The following is a 21,420-nucleotide window of genomic DNA, read 5'->3' on the forward strand; positions in this document are numbered from 1 at the left end:
TTGAAATGGTACACTCCAAGCCAGATATTCCCTGGCTTTATATTCCAGATTTATATTCCCCCAGATTATATTAGGCATTTCACGTAATGTGTAATCTGGGCCATTACAGACACCTCACTTGCTAACAATACTTACAATACTGTCTTTACAAACTTGCTCTCTTCAGAGCAAACTTGCTCCCTTCAGCAGGGCTTTAAATCATTGGGAAATCTTGTTTACAATATTGGTTTTAAATAAGTTCCTTTCGATCTAGAAACAGCTTTAAATTGAATAAAGTGTATTCAAAGCTAGAATTGATCTCTTAATATATCACACCTCATTGTCCAAAGAAATGTTTTACGTTGAAATGTAAACCCAAGAATTCTTAACATTAGAAATTAAATGGTTAAAGTCCATGACATTTTTAATTTTGGCCCATTTTGACCTAGGGCATTTCAAATGATAAAGAAAAAAAAACAGTATTTAATTATTTAACACCTAAAATATTCATGCTCCCAAAGCATTCAACACTAAGTTATTTCAGCTTTATAGACAGACCACTTTCTTGTAAGGTTATCAGAATGAAGTGAGAAAATGCATTCATGTCTATCTGTAAAGTCAAAACCAGTCTTGAAAATCTGTTAGATCACTCACCATGACCATGACAAATGAATAGATACCAGATTGGTAAGACAGAACACATCATTTGGGAAAAAATACACACCACTGTATTTTACCAATTTCCCACCCGTACCCTGCCTCAGTTTTATGATCTCAGCAAAAGAAGAAAAAAATGACCATCACCTCTGTCATTATTGGCTGGAACAGCTTTGGTTTCAGTGTATTTAAATGAGATTCCCTAGTCTAGTGGTTCCCAAACTGTTTGTCATTTTTGAAAGTGGGTCCTGGTGCTAGTCTATTAGGACCCACCTAGCTTTACAAGACTTTAAAAAAGGTGATCTAGAAAGAACTGTTTTATTTATTTACAAGTAATAATAACCTTCAAACATTTATCTCCCTATATTTACACATGCTTGAAAACTGCAGGAACAGTAACTTCTTACAGGGCAGTTTAGAGCCTATCTGATTTTTGAATAGCTTCAGGGTTTGAGGCAATTAGTTATCAGATCTTTCCATCACCCTTACATGACCCACCAAAAATCAGGTTGCAACCCACAGTTTGGGTTGCACTGCCCTTGTCATTGGCTCAGCTGCAGATTTAGTATGGATGTTTACAAATATTCAGAGTTCTCATGAGTTTCAAAAAGCTGCCAGCACAACAGTCTTAGGGAACAGATAAAGCTGTTAGTTGCAAGGGGTACAGACAATGGAGCACTACAACAAGAATTATCATCAAGAGTTTGTGGGAATTGTGCATATGAGAGAAAATGGTATGTAATTGAGGTGTTTCAACATAAGCTGGCTCAAACCCTTCTGAAACCTTGAGGCAAAACCCTGAGGCAACAAGCCAACATGCTGCATCAATTTGCTCCTCCTGCTATCTGGAGTGAAAAAAAGAGCAGGACACATGGAGGAGAGTAGTCAGCTAGGCCTACCCAACTACTCTGCTTTCCTCTATACTTCCTCATCTGCTGCTGCAGTTCACTACTCTCCTCAACTATTCTGCTCCATCTTTTTTTCTAATACAGGGAATGGAAAGGAGAAGGCAAGTGGTGGTGGGTGCCTCCCATCAATCTGCTGTCTGAAGTGACCACTTCAGTTGGCACCTTGGATGAACTGACCCTGAGCATGTAAACAGGATTGTGTACATGCATGCACATAAATTGACAATGGACACTGAAAGCATTACAAAAATACATCAGTGATTTTTTTAGGTCTCCTTTTGCATATGCAAAAATTTATGTTAACTATAAGTATTCCACCTACTTAGTTAAACCAAAACAAAAAAGATGTACAGGTGTGCATAACTTAATGATGAGGATATGTTCTCCAATCCCTGTTGTTATGAGATTATTGTTAAGTAAACATTCAGCCCAATCTAGTGTCTTTGATGTGTACACATACTGATTGCCTCTTCTTTGCATTAAGAGCCTCTTTGTTATATAAACAGACATGCTGCTACAGGCTATGGGAGACCTGACTGCCTCATTAAGAGCGTCTTTGTTGTATTTTGCTCACCATCATATATGTAGCCCATTGTTAAGTGGATGGTTGTTAAATGACACCCCATAGTTGATTTGTGTTCATGCAGCAGTATACACAACAAGCTCCTCTATCTAAAGAGGACTGCTCTCAATGTATCATTTGCAATTAGTTGTTCATATAGTAAGGTCTCTAAAACTATAGATTAGATTCACTTTTTCATTACTAGATATATTTTCCTTCAATTAGGCTACAATCCTATCCACCCTTTCCTTGGAGTAAGCCCCACTAACTATAATGGGGGTTGCTTCAGAGTAGACATGCATAGGATTGGGCTCTTATTAACTTCAAATGCAGAGGTACCCTGATCCACACAAGTCTGAAACTGTATATCCCAAATACCGTAATTGATAAATAGCAAAGAACATGGGAAAGTTTAAACTTTCTATCAGTTTAAATAGAAAATGACTGCCGATTACTTACCAGCATTACATATATTAGATTTCATTTGAGGATTTAAGAATTTTGGGGGTATTTGGTAATACCCTCCATGGTCTACAAGTTGTAAGATTGCCTTACTCTATTTGGAAATTTTGCAACAATATTCTTGAAATTAGTTTAATCACAAAGAGCTAGTTAATTTGGCTTGGGCATACAAAATACAATCAAAATTAATACATATCAAGAGAAATACCTTTGCAACAGGAAGCTCCTTGGATTTTGACTCAAAGAGGTGCTCTAGCTTCGAAGTATCCACTTTAATAGGTTCCAGTTTTGACCATAGGAATCCTTTGCCGCGTTTGTTGTTCTTACAGTGCCACTCAAACGGCCTCACCTCATTCCAAAACAGGCGGATGGTTTTTTTCTTTTTTATAAAGGTTGGCTGACCCCTGGAAAGTGGAGGTGAGCCTAAACCCTGAGGAGTATTGAATAGGGGAGGGGGAGCCAATAAGTTACCAGTAGGTGGGAGAGGAGGTGGACATCTATAGAGCAAGGGAGGGGGTGGAGGAGGCAAACCTAAAAAGGATGGTGGAAGTGGAGGAGGGGGAGCCAGGGAGTCAACAGGACCCATTTCCATGTCCAATACATCAATATCATCCTCATCCCTCAAGTCCGTAAAATCCATGTCTTTGATTTTAAGTTCCCTTGGATTGGCCATGAGCTGATCCCAAATATAGTCAGACTCCTTTTTAGCCTGTACTGGTGTTTTTTCTGAGACTTTTTCACTGAAATCACTTTCAGGAAAGTTCAAGTTCTTGGCCAACTCACCACTGTTGAATCTTTCTGCAAAGGCCTTCACACTGCCTTGGTTATCCAAATTCCCAATCTCAATTTTTTTAATGTTTTCATCTTTGGCCTGCTGGGTGGCTTGCAGGACTGAAATCCTGCTGGCCAGGCTGTTGACAGTGTCTTCATTGGCCTCCACCATTTCCTTTTCCTCCGTCTTCTCCTCCAGCTCTTTATCCTCATCATCCTTGGGCTTCTTGTTATGAGCATACAACATGTCCAGCATGAACCGCTTGTTGTTAAGAATGTTGCTGCACTGGTCATTCACACCAACATCTTGAATGGCCTGTACCCATGGATCTGAAACCACACACACCAAACAATGAATGGAAATAGTTCATGATGTTGAGAATCCATATATGCACAGTAATGTTTACATCTGGTTCTCTGGGAGAGTCAGAAATAAAACATAGTCATGGAGCCTAATTCTTCAGATAGCAGGTGTTTTTTTTAATCAGGTAAGGCTTGGAAGTTCATTGATGGAAGGAGTTTGATACACCACAGATTTGATACTTTATTTTAAAAAAATCTGTATTCATTTATAATTTCAGGAATTTTGAACCATATGATTTTGAATTCATGAGATGCTTAATAGCCAGTCCACTGTTCTAAACTACTAGTTACTGCTAGGCCAACTATTCTAGGCTAGCAGTCTCCAACTTTTTAAAAGATAGAACCCAACTCTCAAACTCCAACATGAACCAATGAACAATTTCAAGAACGAATGTACTCATTGGCAAAGCCCAGCAATCAAAGTCATACACCCATGGATAGAACCACCTGAGATTGGGTAGTGACCCACTTCTGGCTCCTGACCCACCTGCTGAAGACCTAGATAATAAACCCCAGCTAAACTGAAGACTCTAATGAAACAAAATGATATGTGTATGTGTAGAAAGTGTGCGTAGGTTGGATGACTGCAAAATCTACTCTAGGTAACACATGATAATTATGGCTTCATAATTTGAAAATACACAGTCTCCTACCTAAAGAGAAATTTAGAATACCGATGACATATCTGTTCTCTTGAGAATGAAAGTGGCCATTGTCTATTGTTGACAATTTAAGGAGTCAGATTACATGGATGGGGGAAATGCACCATAGTGGGACTTTGTCTTCCTGCAGAATATGGCATTCATGTGAGAGAGGTGCGAGTTTGATAGTGTAGAGCAGTGTTTCTCAACCAGTGGTACAGGTATCACCTGTACTTGAGGCAGTGTCTGGTGATATTCACTGGGCACCTGCCAGCTAGCACCAAGACCAGGACTGTTGTTGGCATCCTGCAGTCTCGAAAGACTATGGTGTCACGCTCTGAATGGTGGTTCTGGAACAGAGTGTCCTCTCCAGAGCGTGAAGCCTGGGTAAAGTAGGTATGGAGGATAGGCTGTTACCCATGCAGCAAATCCCCCCTCTCCACGTCGCTGAAATGGTCCAATGGAAAGGCAGAGGCCAATACCATTAGACCAGGACTGTAACACAACAAAAGTGGTGGAGGTTCAGCTCAGTGGGCAGAGCTCTAAAGCATGCTTCTCCATGCTCAGAAACGCCCTCCCACCACTCTGAGCCTCTTACTGGTGTTTGTTGCATCGCATCTGGCCTCCCAACCAGTCATCATCACCAGTTACTTCTGGTGATACTTTGAATAGTGGACCTGTGAAATATAGCGGAGGACAAACGTTGAGAAACACTGGTGTAGAGCTCCCCCCACCCACTGACTCAGCTAACCATGAGATTCCGTACATTCCTACATAATTGTGATAAATTAAGTGCTGGTATCAGTTGTGATTCCAGCACAGCAGTAGGCAGAATACTTTGAGTGTGTGTGTGACGAAAGTTCTCTCCATAGTTTTTTTTCCTCAATCATCAACTGAGGCAATCAGAAAATTATGATATTTTCAATTAGAGAGGAGAACAGTGTTAATTCCAAGTCTTTGTTGTTCTTAGTGAACATTTTAGAAGTTATTTAAACTGTTCTACAAGTTATCATTTAAGTTTATAACTTGACTTAAGACCTACTGACAGTCCCAGAACAGATAATTGGCAAAACAAGACACAAATACACAAAAGGCGGAAATTGTTAGCAATTCTTGATATTGCCAACAATTTCATTCAGTTATGCATTGGCATCAGGAGCTATGACAGCGGTTTTCAACCACTGTGCCGTGGCACACTAGTGTGCCGCAAGGCAGCCTCAGGTGTGCCGTGGGGCCAAGTAGTCAGGCAGCAGCAGTAGCAGCTGCATGCGTGGAAGAAGCAGCTGCTTGGAGCCTCACCAGGCAGTAGGAGAAAAGGGGGCAACCCGCAAAGGGATTCAAAGTGCTATTGCTGGTGCCTGCCCCGTTTGCTGATTGGGCAGCCAGAAAAGCTGCCGGCAGTGGGAGCATGGAGGGAGTGAGAGCAAGCAGTGAGCCAGAAGGTGGAAGCAGGTACGGAGCCAGAAGCAGCTGGCTCGAAAAGGATCCTGGAGAGACCCTTTTCCTTACCTGCAATGGCCCATAGTGACCCTCCCTGTGTTGCCTCCACTGGCAAGGCTTTGGCAGTAAGGGCACTGTGCCACAATCCTATCCACACTTAGGAGTAAGCCCCATTGACTGTGATGGGGCTTACCTCTGAGAAGATGTACAGAGGCTTGGGCTCTTGGTTGCACTCTTTCTTGAATACATGAGCAGGCTCTATGAGTAAGAATACATGGGTTCTTACTGCCCCTCCCTCCCTCTTCCCTACCTTTCAAAGTCCAGAATCAGTTGCCCCATTTTCTCTCTCTATCTCTTCCCCCCACCCTAGTGAATCCTGCACTTACTTCAGCCACATCTCCTCACCCCACATTTCTCCAGTATGTGCTCAGTCTCACCCCTCTTTGCCAACACTTCCTGGCATATCAATTGATAATAATGTGATCACCTACTTCAAAACATTGATCCTCCTTTCCAGAAACTGAATACTGTATACTTCTCAGAGAGAGAAGCTTCTTGTGAATTTCTTTCATTGTCATGTAATGATCTAAGGCTGCAATCCTAACCACACTTTCCTGAGAGTAAGCCCCATTCAACAAAATAGAACTTACTTCTGAGTAGACCTAGTTAGGACTGTGCCCTTAGTTATATTAAATTAATTGTACCATAATAATGTAATTAAAAAGTAGTAGTATGCCTTGACAGCTTTAGTGCCTTGTCAGTATGCCATGAGCTGAAAAAGGTTGAAAATGGCTGAGCTATGATCTTCAGGCTGATATATTACAAGGAAGCACTTGGATCTGTGGCCATTAATCTGCATGAGTGGAAGGGGCCAAGTGCTCTCAAAGAACAATGGCTACAAGTAAGCACAATCTTATTTTCTGTTTGCTACCATTTCTTTTTAGAAGGAGATGATTACAAACTTTGGATGTGTGCAGATTATCTCCTGAATGATTTGCTCTTTGTGTTCATGAAGGCCCTCTTCACTATCTCTAGTTGAGGGAAACTTCTGCCTATATTACAACAGTGTTAAAAATATAATGGAACAGACCAACTTTCTGTTCACCAATATTAAGAAAGACCTTTGTGAAGATTATGAAATCAATTCTCTTTATAATTGCAGTAATTTACTATAGTACATAATTCAAGCACTAAACTACAACAGATGGGGGAACTGATGAATCAAGTAATTGAACTCAAACTGTAAAACTGTCAAATCAACTGTCAAATCCTGGGAGAACTGACAACACATGTCCTGAGCTCAGACAAGGCCACTGGGCTCAGACACAGCAAAATCAACCCAGAACGGAAGGAATCTTTGCCCTTGGAAGTGGGTGGGGCAATTTATAGAGTCTGATTAGGCCAGCTAGACAGCCTTGGCCAGGGCTTTTCAAACTGGGGCATCATGACACCCCAGCCTGAGGGCCCTGGCCTCTGCCCCCTTAAGGGGCAAGGAGGAGGCAGTGATGTGATCCCCAGGATCACATTGCTCAGGGGGCTGCAGTGGCTTGGCTGGACTTATCAGAGCCTCCAGCAGCCTCCTAGCCAGGGTGCGGGGAGCCCTGTGTGAGCATCTGCAGGGCTCCCTAAAGCTTAAGAAGTGAAAGTGGAGCGATTGCACTCCACTTCTGGCATGAGCTCAGGGGCATGAGTTGGCTGCAAAGGAGACCGCCCCAGATGAAGCCTAGGCAAGGAGGGAGGGTTGTCTGAGGAGGCTTTTGAGCGACAGAGGTCCCTGACACAGTGGAAATGGACACTTGACTGCAGCCTTTTATGGCCGAAACCAAGACCTGTCACTCTCTGGTATGGAGACACAAGCTGCCATCCTATCTCCACTTACCTGGGAGTAAGTCCCATTGACTATAATGGGACTTTCTTCTGAGTAGACATGCATAGGGTTGGGTTCTCAGGCTACAATCCTAGCCACACTTTCCTGAGAGTAAGCCCACTGACTGTAATGGGACTTACTTCTGAGTAGATATGTATAAGATTGGGCTCTCAGACAGCCCTCTGTTCTGCCTTCCATTGGCAAGAATTGCAATTAGCCAGCTGAAGCTGTTAGGGGACACACTTAGGGCCAAATCCTATCCAACACCAGTAAAACCACAATGCAGCCCCGAGGTAAGGGAACAAATGTTCCCATACCTTGAGGAGGCCTCTGTGACTGCATCTCCAACACAGGAAGCAGTGCATACCCCATAGGCACAGCAGCATCAACACTAGAAAATTGGATAGGATTGGGTCCTTAAACATATTAGAACCAACTAAAAAGTCAAAGCATGAGCAAACATTTCTTTTCAGTTCACTAACACACTGGATGTTAAGCATCCCGCAAAAAGGGGGTGGGTGATGAAAAAATAAAGGATATTTCATGGTGAAACTGTGGAGGGGGGGAGGAGAAAGGAGGGCAGCTCTTGAAATTCTCCTCTGTTCCTTTTGACATGATGAGAGAATGCCAGTCTTTCCTACCTTGAAGTTAGGGTTCAATCCTATCCAATTTTCTAGTGCTGGTGCAATTGTATCAATGGGGAGTGTGCTGCATCCTGTAGTGGGGGGGCTGTCACTGAGGCTTCCTCAAAGTTTGGGAACATGTGTTCCTTTACATTGCAGCTGCATCAGTGCTGGAAAGTTGGATAGGTCAGGCCCTTAATCACCACAGACACCCACCTATAAGTCGATCTTATAGAGAAGTCAGGGACAGGCTTTTGAGTCATATCATGGAATTTTTATGACCCTCTGATAAATCGGGGGTTAAACTTAGGGGTGTGTCTGACTATAATTTTGTCTGATTTTACCTGAGGTCAGATTCTAAAAAATAACCTATCAGTAATGGTTACCTGAGACCTGTACAGTCTCTAATTTATTAAAAATATAGTAAAAGATCATAAGATACATTTTGAGTCTTTAACTTTTTAAAATTCTGGTCCTCACAACCTTTTTGTAAACACTATTAGAGTCAGTGCATTGTAAACAACATACTGGTAGAACAGTGGTTCCCAGTCTGGGGTGCACGTACCCTCAGGGGCACTCGACAGGACCTTTAGGAGTGCTTGAAAAAGAATTGAATAATGGCAGAAAAAAGGCAAGCAGTGCTCCAAAATGCCTTGCAGTACCAGGCAAGGTACTGTGACAGCCCCACCAATAGTTAATTTTTGGTGATCAATTCATGTATGAATCAGTGATTGAAAACCAGCACAGTAAAAAAACATAATATGGAAAGTGATCAATCACCAAAAATTGCTCAGGACAGTTCTGGTGCAAAACTGTGCAAAGGCATAGTCTTCTGTTCTTCAAACAGACAAAAAGAGAACATACTGTGATGAATAAATGAAGTATGAATTTTCATATGGAAGAGATGAGGGCTTATATTAATGTTAATTACAAACATTTAGCTAATATGAGGGATACAATTTATGGAAATGGGGTGCCAAGGGGTAAGCAAGTGAAAAAGGTTGGCAACCACTTCAGGAGAATCATGAATCAAATCCTTCTTTAAGGTGCCTGGTGAGCCAGAGACTCAACATATAACATACATAACACATAACTGGAAGTGTGCAATTCAATTCACAGCAGAGACAAGCAACCAGTAATTACTGTAAGTGCAGCTGCACATAGTTGTAACCCTATTTACTCAGAAGCAGACCCATATTGTTATCCATGGGTATTATTCTTAAGTAATTGTGCACTGAATTGTAGCCTGGGACATTTGTTTCAAATGGAAATGTTTAAAAAACAAGACCTCTGCAAAATGCAAGCATTTGCTCCATAAACTTAGAGAAGGAGGCTTGTTTCAATTCAATGAAAGTCTCACAAGCACTGAAAAGGTTAACTTTGGCTGGAGCTTTCCAGGGGTTGCCTTGGAGATTAACAATCTCTAATTATCTCTGCATTGCTTCTCTGGTGCTGCTTGAAAAGCAATGCTGCTTGAAAGGCAACTTCTCTGGAGTTGAAAAGTTCTGCCCCCTGAGCAACCTCAGAGATAAGTTCAGGTGATTATCTAAGCTTGAGTTATTGGCAAAAATTTCTGTAGGCGAGTGTCTATGATAAATTAGCTGGTCCTTGGTGCAAAAAGAACAGCTGCTGAATTGTCTGTTATACAATGTCCCTGGTTAAGGCATAGGAGACCTGTGGCTTTCCACATTAAGTTTCCAAAGCAGACTTTCCACATGAAGTGTGGTATGGGCTTTTTGAAACAGAAATCTGGTTAAATGATCCTGTTTGGAAGTGTTTGTAACTGATTAGCCACACTTTTGTTTTGAGTCTGATTTGAATATGATATGAGGGCATTTTCTGAGCAAATTCACAAAGGAGAGATCTGTGTTGATATCAAATGCAAAACTAGAAACAGAGAGCTAAACCCCAGAAAAGAAGGTGGTGTTTTATGATTGGCTTGCAGGATTGAATGCAATGATTATAGTCCCTGAAAAATATCCTATGCAAATGTGCCATTCTGAGCATTATGGGTTTCATATTATAATGATGATAAATGGTATGTCTAACTGTATGGACCCAAACATTTTCGACTTGTGAGTAAATTTAACGGCACCCGCTGGAATGGGGAGCAAAGTCTGGAGAAATGGGAGTGCCTACAGGGCAGGGCATCCAATGGAGCAGTCAGACTGGGAGCCCAGGTCTACCCACACATCAAATCTCAGCCACGGAGACCACAAGTTCAACTGGGAGCCCTAGTGTACCTGGCAGGTAAGATCAGGGCTCCGAGTCCAGGCAGGAGCCATGACCTGGGTTCTGGAATTAATCTAGTGCTTATGCCCACCCAGCACAAACATTGGATATGCCCCTGGTTTACATTGTTTTTTCCCCTCATCTTTTAATAAAACCTTTTTGTTTAAAACCTCTGCTGTGTTCTGGGATCAATGGATATGCCAGTCTCTCTGCTCTGCAGGTGTTACTGTCAGAATGCGAGCATTTTAACAATCCTAAATAGTATTCTTGGGAAGGAATTTTGCCCAAGGAGCCTCTCTGGGAACCAGATCTCTTGGGCTGGTGGTAGAGCACAAGACTAGTGAGTCTTGTCCCACTAAGCTGTATGTCTGAACTGATTGGAAGAATGGGGGGGGGGGAGTGAGTGAGTGAGTGCTTGGCACTAGGCATCACTGCTCTGGATCAGTGGGTCTCCCCCCTTTCATGACATTTTGTCCTATCCCCCCCCCCATATAAGGAATCCCTAGAAAAGCCAAGAATACCTTAAACTTTAGAAGATAAGCCTGTGCTTAGTTAACCAAATCCTCAAACAGCTTTCTCACCCACCCAGCTCAGTATGTATATATGCATGCAGGGCTGGCCTAGCCATGAGGCTGCCTGAAGCCCTTTGCCCTGGTGACAAGAAAAGCTAACTTTCAACTCAATCCTATTCCCCTCCCCCACTGGTGTAACTATTGTTGTGGATACAGAGGCTGACTTAACAGCAGTTGCAATGCAGCCTCTACCAATGCCCAATGTTGGCTGAAGTGAGTAATCCATCACAGGGGGTTGGAAGGAAGCAGGGAGGGTGATGAACATGGTGAGAATGGGTGGGTGGTGATGAGAATTAGGCTCAGATTAGGCCCAGGAGAGAATTATCTTACAGAAGCTTTTTAAAAAACCAACCAATTCTCTCTGCTTCCTCTTCCCTATGACTACCTTGCCCTATTTTTCCTCAAATTTAGTTTTCTAGTGTAGATTTGAATGAATTACTGCCCATTTTTCCTTATGTTTTTATTCAACTATCACATCCTGTTTTTTTGATTTTCTAAATAATATCCAGCTTCACAAAGTCTGCTGTCAATTCCTGCAGTTACCCTTTCAGACTGGTGCACCATTTCCTCAAAGTCTTGCATCCACAAAAATGCATACACTCCCAGCCTACCATAAAGTTCTCAAGATGTTTTTCCCCATGGGAAAAAAGAAAGACAGACTTCGGCCCAGTGCTAAGCACATGTTATGGTGGTAGAATGCGCTTTCTAGCTGTTGCAAATGTGAATGCCAGAGAGCATAGCCTACCAACTTCCAGAAGTGGTGAACAGATAGGTCCATGTAGCAATAGGCACTGGACTCCTGCTATGTCAGGTAAGACAGTGCTGGGGCTGGGAGGGAAGTGGGGAGAGGCGGACAGGGGTGGGCAGAACAGAGGCAAAGGAAGGGAGGAGAGCAGATTGGGGGCAGGAAGGGGGTGGGTTTAGCGACAGAGGTCATTGAATCCTAACACCCTTCCTGGGCCTTCATAAGTCCATGTGGACTTGTGCTAGCTGTGGAGCTGGTGCTGGTCTAAGTTGACCTTCTGGGCTGGCTGGGCCCTGCCCTAGGGCAAGAAAATAAATTTCCCCAATTTGGTTCAATTTGAGTTATTGTGCATACGTACATCACATATAGGAACATACATGTCTGTGTGAATGAGCAGTCTTAGCAACAACACTCTGTTCTGCCCAGTCCTACCTCCTGATCAACACAGTGACCTGACTTACCAGCAGGTACTAGGAGTCATTGATAGGCAATTGGTGGCAGCAGCCCAGCCATGCTGAACGGCATATCACCTTTTGCAACAGCCATAAAGCATGCTGAGCCAGCAGTGGCCGAATAGAATTGGGCTATTAAGGAATTAAATCAAAATTCTAGGCCAGGGTTACCTCAATTTGTACTATGCAGAAAGTATGCATATACAAGGGGGGCCCTGTATCAGCAGATCCTGTATCAATGGACTCACTTATTCACAGATCAGGTTTGTGAGGCCTCTCACACATGTCCTCTCCAAGGCAAGCTCTCCCTCACCTCTGGAGGGTCCTCTGAGCCAAGGAGAGGCTGCACACATCTGTCCACAGCCTTTGCCGGGCTCAGATCAAGCCTTACACTTAAAAACCAATTTCTGGGTTTTTTGTAAAACTGGAAGTGATGTTCTTAATATCTTATAAGGCATTAAAAATATCACTTCCAGTTTTACAAAAAAAAACCCACAGAAATCACTTTTTTTACTGTAAGGCTCAGTCTGAGCCCAGCAGAGACTGCAGATGGACTTGTGCAACCTCTCCTGGACTCAGAGGACTTTCCAGAGACGAGTGGATCTGCCCTCACCTCCAGGCGGTGGAGGGGCATTCCCTGGTAGCTGCATTTTCAGATTACCATAGGGGATTCCAGGCTGGAACCGCCGCGGATACGGGGCACGCCTATATAATTGATTATTTCTGCCATCCATGGGGCTCAGAACTCTGAAGCCCTAGTTCCTACCCTCTGGGAATTGTCATCAGATAGTACAGATGAACATGTTCAATGCTATGGAGCTGAAGGAGGTATAATGGAAACTGACTTTGGCCTGAGGTTCCAAACAAAAAGAAGAAACACTACTACTTGGATCTTTTGTTTTCAAGACTTTCTGAGACACCATCAAGAGGCATTGCCAGCACACTTTCAAACCTATCTTTGCCAAAAAGTTTAAAAACATCTTTTTAATAATAAAAGCTGAGAACATATTTAATTCTGTGCTGATTATCAAATCCCACATTCGCAAGGCATGACTGCAAAATTTGAGACTCTGCACAGAAAGCCTCCACTGAACTTGATGTTCAGAATATCTATGCACTAGGCTCATCATGAAGACATATCAATGACCAAATCAACTCAGTTTTTTTAAAGTGTTTAAATGAAACTGACATTTTAAAATTATTAAATATATTAAGCTGTGAAGGGGAAAAAGCTTCACTTTACCAGTTTCATTGTCACTGGTTAACTTTTCCTCCCTTTCCTCCCTTTCTAGAGTGCTGCTTGTTGAGGATATGCTGGAAGCAGAGCAGTTGTCTTTTTCATTCACTTCTTCATTCTGCCTCTCTTTTTCACTGAGAATTGCACCTTCTTCTGCCTCTTGCTCTGGGCTTTGCTCCACTTCACTTTCAGGCTCCAACTCTGCCACCTCTACTTCTTGGGAATTTTCTGTTCCCTGCTTGAACTCTGCCTCATCTTCCTGTTCTGTTTTTGTTTCTGCCTCTGGCTCAGATTCTGGTTCACTGGAATTCACTGGTGAAAACAATGGAAAAATTTTCACTTAACAACAGTGTCTTGTGCTTTGAACAGGAAAGTGAGCTTCATCAATCTTCATTTCTCCAATTGAGGGAGAGGAAAAAGGCATAGATCAGTGGTTCTAAAGAAACAATTGAGGCTGGGATTTGGAGTGCAGAATTGTGCATATTGTTGGAAGGTGACTGCTAATGAGGGACACTTTGGAAATATGCCATTCTACGCTTGAATCAAGAAGTCTGGACAAATGTTGAAGCTTATATTAATATGCTTTTAGATTCCAACAACAGAGGTATTAAATATCTAATCATCCCACTCACAGTGGCAGCTGAAAGTTTAAGAACAACCTCCAAGCAAGAAATGGTCAGTTAGAAAGGGAGTGGAGGAAAACGGAAGAAGAATAAAAGCTTTTGTCTACTATTTGTTTTGCTCTTGAAAACAAATACTACTATGTCATAGCAGTGATTGATTTTTCACCTGATACACAAAAAGAGATGTGTTTTTGTTATTAGTGTGGAAAACTAACTTGAAGAAGGCAGAAGCTAACATGCAGTTAGCTTAGAGAAAGCATCTATTGCCTCATATCTAGTTGCTTCAGGATAGTGACATCAAGCACTCGCTTATTTATTTATGGCACAGATTTAGTTTCCAGTTGCTTGGCATTTGGCATGAATTTGCCTCAGAACTGGTTGGCTGTTGATGGTACAGTCAACTTTCTCCTCCTCATTTTATCACTGACGCAATTAAATTCAGTCAGTCACCTTCATCATCATTTTCAGCTTAGCCAGCAGATTTTCACATGCATTTTATGCTGTGAAGGAACTGGAAGGCATCCACAGCTACAGTCAAGCAGTCCACAGCTCTCCAAACACAGAAATGGCCATGCAAAAGTAATGGAAATAGGAACATGCATGTTAATGTTGTGTATTCCTGAAGTCACCTACTGGCTAACCTATGATACCCTTCCAACTTTCTCCTTGTGGTCAGTGAAGCAATGTGTATATACTGTTGAAATGGACACAGCAGTGGAGCCCTGCAGTGACTTGTAGACTGTGACTGGTATTATTTGAAGATAACTCATATATGTCATAAAGAAAGAAAACAAAGGGAGTATAGCTTAAACACAGAATTTTATAGAGGAATAAGGGAAGTCCATTTGAGAAATGGAAAGTTTAAAATCAGATTCCACAAGATTACTTCAAGGCTGCCATGCTGCATCAGTAGACATTTAGGGTAAACAGACCATTGTTAATTCTTCTGTACAATTCCTATAGGAATGAATTGTGCAACAGCACTGTTTGTAATGGGATTTACTTAGGAGAACATCCTAGTTGATTGTGCTCTTAAATTCTAGAAGCATCTCATAACAAATTTCTATGTAAGCAACAATGATCCAATCCTATTTTCAGTTTTTTCCAAAACAAATCTTAATATCAACTAGAAGAGGCATTACTTTAGTACAATAAAATGTCTTTTGGATTTTGTGATTCATCGCATCTCTGTAATTATTTACCACCCCCAATAAAATACACTTCTATATTGGGTGTTTCTGTGTGTACTTCAAAATTGCACTGAAGTGGCACTGTAGCTTTAACATTAATCTGACATACAGGTGATCATTTCAGAATGATTTATGGGCATAGAATATGGACAGTTTCTGACACTAGACAAATTCAAGAAAGTAGTTACTCGCCTTAAGAGGTTAATGAAACTTCCATGTTCAGAGGCTGCAAAAGTTTAATTACTAGTAATGGGCACATTCATAATTATCCCAATTCAAAAAGCTTCACTCAATTCAAACTGAGTCTGCAGGAAGCAGAGTGTGGGCTCCTAGAAATCAGTGCCTCTTGCGACAAAGTGACAAGGTAAGACAGAGCGAGGTAAGCATCTATGTAAGTTCAGCAGCAGGGCAAGGAAGCCAGGGCCCCAAACACTGTCCTTCACTTCCCTTGAGAAGAGGGGCAGCAAATCAGTTTAAGCTTTCCTCAGAATCCGAAAACAAAAGAGAAAAGAAAAAACTATGCAGTCAGACAGGCAGCAGCAGGGTGGAGGCTATCCAGTGTTTTGCACTGAGTGTCACATGCACAACTATATGCCTCTGTGGAAGTCATGGGGATGTCCTCAGTGCAAGGAGCTCAGGGGCCTGCTCCCTTGAAGCCTTTGTTGCCGACAGGCAGAGAGGGACCACCGTGAGACTTCTGGGGACGTGCAGGCGTCATCCCATCCTCAAGTGGGCAGCTCCCCAGCTGCTGGGGTAGGAAGTCTCAAGGCTAGAGGACGTCATTATGGAGCAGAGGGAAACGATCCCCTGGGGGGACACCTTCAGGGGATGGACCCGTATCCAGTCGCACTAAGAATACTCCTAGGCAAGCAGGGGGTTGGGGACTTCTTGTAGTGGGTGATTCAATTGTCAGAAATACGGGGGGGGGGTCTGTGACGAATGTGAGGACTGCATGGTGACTAGCCTGCCTGGTGCAAAGGTTGTGGACATCACATCTCATTTAGAGAGGCTGGTAGAGAGTGCAGGGAAGGAGATAGCTGTTGTGGTGCATGTCCGCACCATGATTAATAGTTTAATTAAACAATAAACTGATTAATAGTTTAATTAAACAATATTTTTCCTCTAACCTTATCTAACTCATCATAAAAAGGCTTCAAATTTTTACTTATACAAACTTACCACTGACCTAATCTCTAAAATAAAATCTTTCTTATCTAATTCTTAATATCTAATATCGCATCTAAAAGGAATACCTTCAATTACAATGGTATTACACACTTCAATGTCTCTTATAACATGTTATATATCATTTTCCATATCATTTTCCATATCTGTCCAATCATAAAAAGGCATCAAAATTTTACTTATAAACTCTTCTTACCACTAAACTAACATCTAAAATAAAATCTCTTATCTGATTCTTAGTTTCTAAAATCACATCTAAAAAAAATATCTCCAATTACGATTCTTCATAACCTCTTCAACGTCTTCATAAATGACCTGGAGACAGAGTTGAGCAGTGAGGTGGCTAAGTTTGTAGACGACACCAAACTTTTCCAAGTGGTGATGACTAGAAGAGATTGTGAGAAGCTCCAGAAGAATTTCTCCAAACTGGGACAATGGGCAGCAAAATGGCAGGTGTATTTCAATATATATAAGTGTTAAGTAATGCACATTGAGGCAAAAAATCAAAACTTCACATATAGACTAATGGGTTCTGAACTATCTGACGGATCAGAAGATGGATCTTGGGGTGCTGGTGGACAGCTCAATGAAAGTGTTGACCCAATGTGCTGAGGCGGTGAAGACGGCTAATTCATGCTTGGGATTATTAGAAAAGGTACTGAGAATAAAACAGCTAATATACAAATTGTATATATTGTACAAATGGTACACAGATGGTAAGGCTACACCTGCAGTATTGCAGACAGTTCTGGTTGCCACATCTCAAAAAGGATATAGTGGAAATAGAAAAAGTGCAGAAGAGAATGATCAAAATTATTACTGGGCTGGGACATGTCCCTTACGAGGAAAGGTTACAGTGCTTGGGACTCTTCAGTCTAGAAAAAAGGCACCTGAGGAGAAACATGATTGAGACATACAAAATCATGCAGGGGATGAATAAGGTGGATAGGGAGGTGTTCTTTTCCCTCTTACACAACATGGGAACCAGGAGACATCCACTAAAATTGAGTGTTGGGAGAGTTAGGACAGACAAAAGAAAATATTTACTCATTGTGTTGTTGGTCTGTGGAACTTCTTGCCACAGGATGTGGTCAAGGCATCCATTCTGGATGACTTTAAAAGGGAATTGGACAAGTTTCTGGAGGAAAAGGCCATGACAGGTTACAAGCCATGATGAGTATGAGCAACGTCTTGATTTTTGAAGTAGGCTACCTCAGAATGCCAGATGCAAGGGATGGAACCAGGATGCAGATCTCTGTGTCTGGTGGGCCACTGTGAGATACACTGGTTTTTTTGCCTGATTCAGCAGGGCTCTTCTTATGAGTCAAACTGAATTAGACCAGAACCCAGTTTGAAATGGGGGAAGTTTTTCAAATTTGGGGGGAGGGCAAACTTGCACTGCTCCCCTCCTCCATGCATATGGGTTTTTTGCCTGACTCAGATTGATCTCACTTGTGCAGGCAGATATGTCTTTAAGGGGCCAGCAAGAAGGTGATGACGTTGTAGTGGATGCAAAGGTAAACAGATGTGAAAATAGCCAGAGTGCAAGCTGCAGCACGAATGGAACACTCCAGTGAACTTCAAGACAATGTGCAGGCCTGTGGAGACAGGGCAGGGTAGTTTTGGGGTGGCAGCAGGGCCCCAGTTGGCACCAGCCCCGTCTGCATGGTTTTCATTGATTTGGCTTCCCCTGGTGCCCTTGCCGTGCAATGTAATTAACTGCTTCCACAAAGTCACAGTCATGCCTCTTCTGAGTTTTTGATTGGTTTGCTTGGCTGCCACTTCTGCATTTCCTAACTTTGATAAGTGTACAGTATATTAAATAGCCCCACCTATCCCCTATTTGGATGCTAAGCAATCCAGAGATTTACTCAGGCTTGAAAATAACATAGCAAGTCAGAGAAGCTACATGGGTCAAACTTGTACATATTCAAAGGTCACAGAATATCCCACATTGAAGACAAATAATATTTAAGCTTCCGGCAAATAGAAGTGGCTCACACTAGTAATCTGTGTAAAAGGGGAGCCTGGTGGCTGGTAATGATAGGTGGATTTCAGTTAGGTGGGACCCCAAACTTCCATGGCACACTTGTGGACAATTTGTGGCACACTAGCATGCTGCAGAACAGTGGTTGAAAATTGCTGCTCTAAAGGGATCATTCAAGAAGGGACTGAGGTGAAAGGGTAATGAAGTGGGTTATTGCTACCCACACCATATAAACAAACAAAAACCACCATGCGGACAGTGGTGAGCCATTTATCTCACCACACTTCTTCCTCACATGGGCCCTTTATACTTAAAGGGACCATAAAAGGGAGGAGCAGGGAAGCAGCTACTTACTTGGCTCCTTCCATACCATCCCTTTAAATAAAAAAGTCTGGGACATACTGGGAGTTCCCAGCATCACCTTCACTTCTCGTTTTGTCAAATGGATCACAAGGAAGGAATGAGGCAACTAGTTGCATTTTTTGTCCTTGATTGGAGGTGGCAACAAGTGGTGGTATTAGGCAGTGGCTCTGGTTCAGCCATCCCTGTATGTCACCTTGGGAAACACACTGCAAGCTCTTGATTTATCCTTTTAATCATCAATAAAACAAGGAAGCGGAAATTGGAAACAAAGTCTTATAATTACGGACAATTTCCCTGCTGTGAGAAAGTGTTGAAGATAAATGACACACACTAAGCCAGTGGTTCTCATACTTTTAGCACCGGGACCCACTTTTTAGAATGAGAATCTGTCAGGACCCACCAGAAGTGATGTCATGACCAGAAGTGACATCAAGAAGCCAGGAAATTATTAACAATCCTACCTACACCTACCCAGGAGTAAGTCCCATTTACTGTAATTGTTAAAGGCATATACTGTAGATACTCGCCTACAGGGCAACAAATTTTTGCCAAGTAATTTGCCATCTCAATTTTCACCTTGCCTTATCTCCGAGGTCAATCAGAGGGCAGTTTTTCAACTCTGTCCTGAGTTTCATTTCAAGCAGTTACATTTCAAGCACAAGCTTGATCATTAGAAGCAATTCAGAGATCATTCAATGGCTGTTAATTTCTATGGTAACCTCACTGGGAAATTTCAGCCAAAGTTAACCTTTTATTCTCCTCCCTTCCATTTTGCAAATGCTGCTGTAGCCTTTTTGCAGCAAACGCTTTTGCAAATACTTGCATTTGGCAGAGGTCTGTTTTTTTCAACACCAGGATGTCATCCTCCTTTCCATGTGAAACAAAGTTCCAGACTACAATTCAGTGCACCATTACTGAAGAATAGCACCCATGGAAAGCAGTGGGTCTACTTCTGAGTAAAAAGGGTTGCAATTATATGCAGCTGCACTTGCTCATCTCTCTGCTGTGAACTGAACTGCACACTCCCAGTTATGTTATAAGTTGTATGTTATATGTAGAGCTTCTGGCTTAACACACCAGGCACCTAAAAGGTGGATTTGATTAATGGTTCTCCTGCAGTGGTTCCCAACCCTTTTCACTTGCATATCCCTTGGCAACCCATTTCCATAAATTGTACCCCTTGTATTAGCTAAACGTTTGTCATTAATATTAATATAAGCCCTCAACTCCTTTATATGAAAACCCATACTTCATGTATTCATAGTATTTTCTATTTTATCTGAACAGAAGACTATGCCTTTGCACTGATTTGCACCAGAAGTGTCCTGAAAAATTCTGGGTGATTGATCACTTTCCCTGTTATGTTTCAGCTTTTCTACTGTGCTGATTTATAATCACTGGTTCATACATGTATTGATTACCAAAAATGAGCTATTGGTGGGGCTTTCACAGCCAACTAGGTCCTGGCCTAGTCCCTTCCTGGCCCTGCAAGGCATTCTAGACCACTACCTGCCTTTTTCTGCCATTATTCCATTCTTTTTCAAGTACAGTGGTGCCTCGCAAGACAAAATTAATTCGTTCCACAAGTCGTTTCGTATTGCAAAAATTTCATCTTGCAAAGCGCGGTTTCCCATAGGAATGCATTGAAATTTAATTAATGCGTTCCTATGGGCAAAAAAAGTCAGAACAAAGTCAAATTTTGTTTACAAAGTGTTTATTAAGTGCTCTTTAAAGGCATACATATTGTACAGAGGATTTCAAAAATTTCAAGCACAAAACTTCAACTTTTTAATTTTAAAAATTTGTCTTGCGAAGTACGGCCATAGAAAAATTCGTCTTGCGAAGCACGGCCATAGAAAATTCGTCTTGCGAGTCACCAGAAAAAATCGCAAAAACGCTTTCGTCTTGTGAGTTTTTCGGTGTGCGAGGCACTCGTCTTGCGAGGCACCACTGTACCCCTAAAGGTCCTGTTGAGTGCCCCTGGGGGTACATGAACCCCAGGTTGGGAAGTACTGTTTTACTGGTATGTTTACAATGCACTTACTCTGATAGTGTTTACAAAAAGGTGAAGACCAGAATTTAAAAGGAATAAAAATGTATCTTATGATCTTTTACTATGTTTTTAATGAATTAGAGACTGTACAGTTCTTAGGTAACCACTACTGGTAGATTTTTTTTCAGGATCTGGCCTTGGGTAAAAGCAGACAAAACTACAGTCAGACACCCCGTCAAGCTTAAGCCCCGACTTATCCGAGGGTCATAGAAAATTCTCAAAACCTGCCCTCGACTTATCTGTGAGGTTGACATATTAGCAAGTGTCTGCATAGTAGGCTGTTCAAAGTACATATCTGTAACATTTTCCCTAATGCAGTCATATACCATAGTAGGATCAAGTCCAATATATTAAAAATAAAATACTGTAATGATTGGGGACCCACCTGAAATTGCCCCACCTGGTGGGTCCCAGCCCACAGTTTGCACTAAGCGTTTGTGAGCAAGTACATGTTATCTGAGACACAAGATGATTTTGTGAATAAGGGACAGGAGTTGCATAAGAAATC

At 42.0% G+C, this 21,420-nt stretch overlaps 1 protein-coding gene across 4 annotated transcripts in view; it reads right to left on the reverse strand.

The window, feature by feature from the left end:
- FHOD3 (formin homology 2 domain containing 3) overlaps window positions 1–21,420 on the reverse strand; it is a 309,925-nt gene that overhangs the window by 78,762 nt on the left and 209,743 nt on the right. For 3 of the 4 annotated variants that reach the window (XM_066626842.1, XM_066626844.1, XM_066626841.1), the window contains 2 exons: window positions 13,518–13,823; window positions 2,777–3,669 (listed from right to left, as the gene is read on the reverse strand). In XM_066626842.1, the coding sequence (XP_066482939.1) occupies window positions 2,777–3,669; window positions 13,518–13,823 (1,199 nt within the window). The remainder of the gene's footprint in view (window positions 1–2,776; window positions 3,670–13,517; window positions 13,824–21,420) is intronic. The other variant, XM_066626843.1, reaches the window with a different exon arrangement.

Source organism: Tiliqua scincoides, chromosome 5, assembly GCF_035046505.1.
Source record: "Tiliqua scincoides isolate rTilSci1 chromosome 5, rTilSci1.hap2, whole genome shotgun sequence".
NCBI lineage: Eukaryota > Metazoa > Chordata > Lepidosauria > Squamata > Scincidae > Tiliqua > Tiliqua scincoides.